At 35.6% G+C, this 4,298-nt stretch overlaps 1 protein-coding gene across 1 annotated transcript; it reads right to left on the bottom strand.

The window, feature by feature from the left end:
• Positions 1-443: 443 nt before the first annotated feature.
• LOC149171432 (polyubiquitin-like) lies at positions 444-1,846 on the bottom strand. The gene is made up of 2 exons (XM_089425977.1): positions 695-1,846; positions 444-551 (listed from the first exon to the last, which is right to left on the bottom strand). The coding sequence occupies exons 1-2, from the start codon at positions 1,844-1,846 to the stop codon at positions 444-446; spliced, it is 1,260 nt and encodes a 419-aa protein (XP_089282103.1).
• Between the last annotated feature and the right edge of the window lie 2,452 nt (positions 1,847-4,298).

Below are 4,298 nucleotides of genomic sequence, written 5' to 3'. Positions count from 1 at the left end.
ATTCAGCATTCTCTTCAGGGGAATCTTCTTCTTCTGCTTCTGATTCTTCACCTTCTGCATTAGGGGGAGAAAATTGCCATCCTTTCCTCTGCTTCCCTTTCTGCTTTCTTTTGCCGTTTGCTTTCTTGGCTTCTGGGCATGTGCTTTGCAGATGTCCTGTTTGCCTGCAAAGCCTACATCTGAAAGCTGTGTTTTCGTAGTCTAGTGCTTGCAGCCAATTTTGTTGTTTGTAGATCAGCCTTATATTGTCTGGCAGCCCCTTGCTTAAATCTACTTCCACACAAATGCGTGCGAAAGTGTAGACCCTTTCATCAATCCTTTCCAGATCTGTTTTGATGTATTTTCCTATGCTGTTCCCTATTCCTTCCAAGACTTGTTCACTCCAGAAATGGAGGGGAAGGTTGTATAAACGGACCCAGACCGGTACTTTGGATACAGTCATTTTATTTGGGTCGAAATCTGGAAACCATGGAGTCATGAACAGTCCCGACGTTCCCCAGAACCAGGGTCCAGCACTGATGATTGTATCCCTGACTTCCCTGGATGCAAATCTGACGATGAAAAACCCCTTAGAGCATAGATGTATATCACATTCCATGGTCCAACTGGTGAAAATCCAGTGAAATAGGTCCAGAGGTTTTGGCCAAAAACTGTTGAAACGACATATTAGGGCCTGCGTTTCATAGTCCTTTACGAAATCATCGATCCCTGAAGAGTCAAAGTTAAGGGCTGGAGTTTCCCCTAGCTGATCTACTATATATGGCCTGGGTATATATCCGCCTTGTTCTGGAGAAGACCCTGAATCTCTGTTGCCTTGAAGAATGTTTTTGTAGGAAGAAAACCCTTTGGTTTGATGCTGAGGTGCTGCCTTCTTCCCCTTTTCTCCTCCTGAGAAGCTTGTCTGTCCCTGATGCATAGCCCCTCCTCTCAGCCTGAAGTTTAAAACAATAGTTTCTTCTGGACTAATCTCATAACTTCCCAAAGATCTATTATCCTGGAGAGACCACCTGCCTCTGACCAAATGTTGAAACTGAACAGGATATCCGGTCATTGCCCAGATTTGTTGTTTCAGCTGCATGATAGTGCTTCCTGTATGTACCCACACTAAACAGGTTTTCCCCTCTGGGGTTTTAATAAAAATCTGAAAATGAAAATGATTTGTTGTTACCTGAGGGCTGGGTTTTCGCTGAGTTCCTGGTCTGCCTGACCTGATGTCACTGCTGATTAGCAAGTGCTCTGACTGTAGACTGTCTTCCAGATCTAACCTCTTGTTGAACCTTTCTGCCCTTTGCATTTCAAGATCTGCTTCCCCTCCGCTCAGCCGATGCACCATTCCACCGATCTGCTGCCTGGGACTGGACAGATCGGTTAGATCCATCCCGGATCTGCAAGATTTGGCCCAAACCGTTATGTGAGGGGGCAGATCTGCCACATGCAGGCCCCCTTCTTTGATTGCATTGACCAAATCAGTGTGAAAAACTACAGATTTCTTCTCAGCGTTCACGCGGCGAAGCCACCTTCCACTCAAGTCGCGGCAAGCATCAAGATTGCTGGTCTTCTTCTGGCCGATCTTGGTGACGGCGCCCCTCATAGGATAGCCGAAACCCCCTTTGCCCCCTCTTAGGCGGAAAAGGAGATGGACTTGTGTATACAGGCCGTCGCAGCCAGCAACCAGAAGGCCATCATCGGTGATCTGGCGGGTGCCCGATACGAGCCTCTGAAACTGCGGAGGGATTTTAATCAGATCGAAACGCCCATTCTTCAGATTCCAGATCGCAAGGTGGGATGCAGACACCTGCAGGCCGTTTGATCTGCCATCCAAACCCTTGTCTAAGATTTGATACATGACGGTGGGTGGTCTCAAGTTCGAACCCTGGGAAATCCTTTCGCTCCGCGCCGTCGAGCCTTCACTCCTAATATATCTCGATCTCTGGCTTTGCAAGGATTTCTCTTTCGAATTTCTCACTTGAAAAATCCAAAAGACTTTGCATGGCAAGGAAATCTGCTGCCTGCGATAACATAATATAAATCATATCAACCGACATTCAATTACATTACTTATTGACTTTTAAAAAGATAATATTTCACAATTACTTATTTCAAAGGGTAGAAATAAAAATTAACGTCCCAAGTCAAAGGGTAGAAATACAAATTAACACGAGCTGAACTCAGATATTAATGTGCAGTTGAGAGAGAAATATAAAACATTTAGAAATGGATAATACATACATACATACATACATACATACATACATACATACATACATACATACATACATACATACATACATACATACATACATACATACATACATACATACATACATACATATATATATATATATATATCAGAGTTTTTTCACTCACTTTTTTCAATCACAGACATATGTTATGATCATTCTTACTATTTATTTTATGTCAAATTAAGTTTTATTTTTGTAAGTTTGGTAGCACTACATTTTTAATGATAATCTTCTTAAAGATCGACATACATGATGATCATCCAATTATTATTATAATAATGTGAAATTATGACCATTCTTACTATTTATTCTATGTGAAATTAAGTTTTTATTTTTGTAACCTTGGTGGGACTACATTTTTATTATTATCATTACGATAATCTTATTTAAGGACCGCCGTACATGATCATCGTATTATTATTATTATAATGTGAAATCATTCTTACTATTTATTCTATGTCAAATTAAGTTTTTATTTTTGTAAGCTTGGTGGGACTACATTTTTATTATCATCATTATGATAATCTTCTCTAAGGACCGACATACATGATGATCATCGTATTATTATTATTATTATAATGTGAAAAGATGATCATTCTTACTATTTATTCTATGTCAAATTAAGTTTTTATTTTTGTAAGCTTAGTGGGACTACATTTTTATTATCATCATTATGATAATCTTCTCTAAGGACCGACATACATGATGATCATCCTATTATTATTATTATTATTATAATGTGAAATTATGATCATCATAATATTTATTCTATGTCACATTGTTTTTTATTAAATTATTGTTTTAATATTAGTTTACAATGTTAATAAATATATTTAATATTAAATTATAACATTAATAATGTTAAATATTTTTAATAATAATATAATCGAATTATTAATATTAATAAAAATATTATTAATAATATTAAATAAAATTAATATATTATTAATAATTTTAATACTATTAACTTTAATATTATTTAAGTAATAATATTAATATCAACATAAAGAATATAATAAAAATAATGATCAATATTATTAATTACATTAATATTAATAATATAAAAATAAGAATAATATTTGTTTTTCCAAAGAAAAATCTTAATTTTCATTATATAAAATATTGAATAATACATGTTGTAGATGCTACAAAAGGAGCATATCTCAAAATTGGTCGTCATAACTGCCACAATATTTTATAGAGTTCAAATAATAATTGATAGATAACTGTAACTCAAAATAAAAAACATATAAAATATATACATTCCATAAAGCAAGGTTTGTAAAAAGAGGTCCATCTATGTGTTGTGTAGGATCAAGTTGCCGCTGCCCCCTGTGGCTGAAGATCAATGAATGGCTTGTGAAAATATTGGTAGAACTCGTGTCCTATATGTTCCTATGTCATCCAAGTACCAAAATGTTGATGCGCTACTTCTTTAGATAGACTGTCAGAAATCTGGTTCCTTTCCTTGTAGATATGACGACAAATTACATAGTCAAAATGTGGTTTTATTGTAATAGTTTCTAGCACATTTCTGAGTGTGTGCATTGAACCAATTTATGACTAGTTTAGAGTTACCAAATATCTGCAGTTGCTGACATCCTTTCTCAAGGGAAAAAATAAGAAGTCTAAGGCTATTAAGTTATGCATAGTTATTTGTGCCTCTCCCTAAATCCAAATTCATCTTGTAATAATGATCTTCATTTAAATACGAAACTGCTCCTCTAGCACAACCATCTTGTTGAGCAAATCCATCAAAATACACCAAAGGGAAAGCCTTGTTAATGATTTCTGCATTAACGTTCCAATGATTCTGTTTCAGTTCATCCTCAGGGATCAACTTATAAAGTGAAACTATGTGGGAACATGTAAGATTCCAATTTGATACCTTATCTTGAAAAATATTTTGGTTCCTACCTAACCAAATACCCCAACAAATCAGAAGGGGTAGGTTTCACAACTTTGAATAGAAGCATTCCATGAACTAAGGGCATTATTATAATATATTAATTTTATTATGAATATCAATGATATTAATAACATTAACGTTAATAT

The sequence above is a fragment of the Pinus tabuliformis genome, chromosome 4_2, assembly GCF_031772625.1.
Source record: "Pinus tabuliformis cultivar Carrire ecotype Pingquan chromosome 4_2, CPIR1, whole genome shotgun sequence".
NCBI classification, from domain to species: domain Eukaryota; kingdom Viridiplantae; phylum Streptophyta; class Pinopsida; order Pinales; family Pinaceae; genus Pinus; species Pinus tabuliformis.
Note: the sequence above shows the minus strand (reverse complement) of the source record. Positions and strands in the feature narration are given on the sequence as shown.

Excerpts from the sequence above, each read along its gene's own strand:
- LOC149171432 (XM_089425977.1), bottom strand. The coding sequence starts at position 1,846 with ATGTATCAAATCTTAGACAAGGGTTTGGATGGCAGATCAAACGGCCTG. Across the intron at positions 552-694 it reads CTTCAGGGATCGATGATTTC|ATTTGCATCCAGGGAAGTCA; the intron begins GTAAAGGACTAT and ends TTTCATCGTCAG.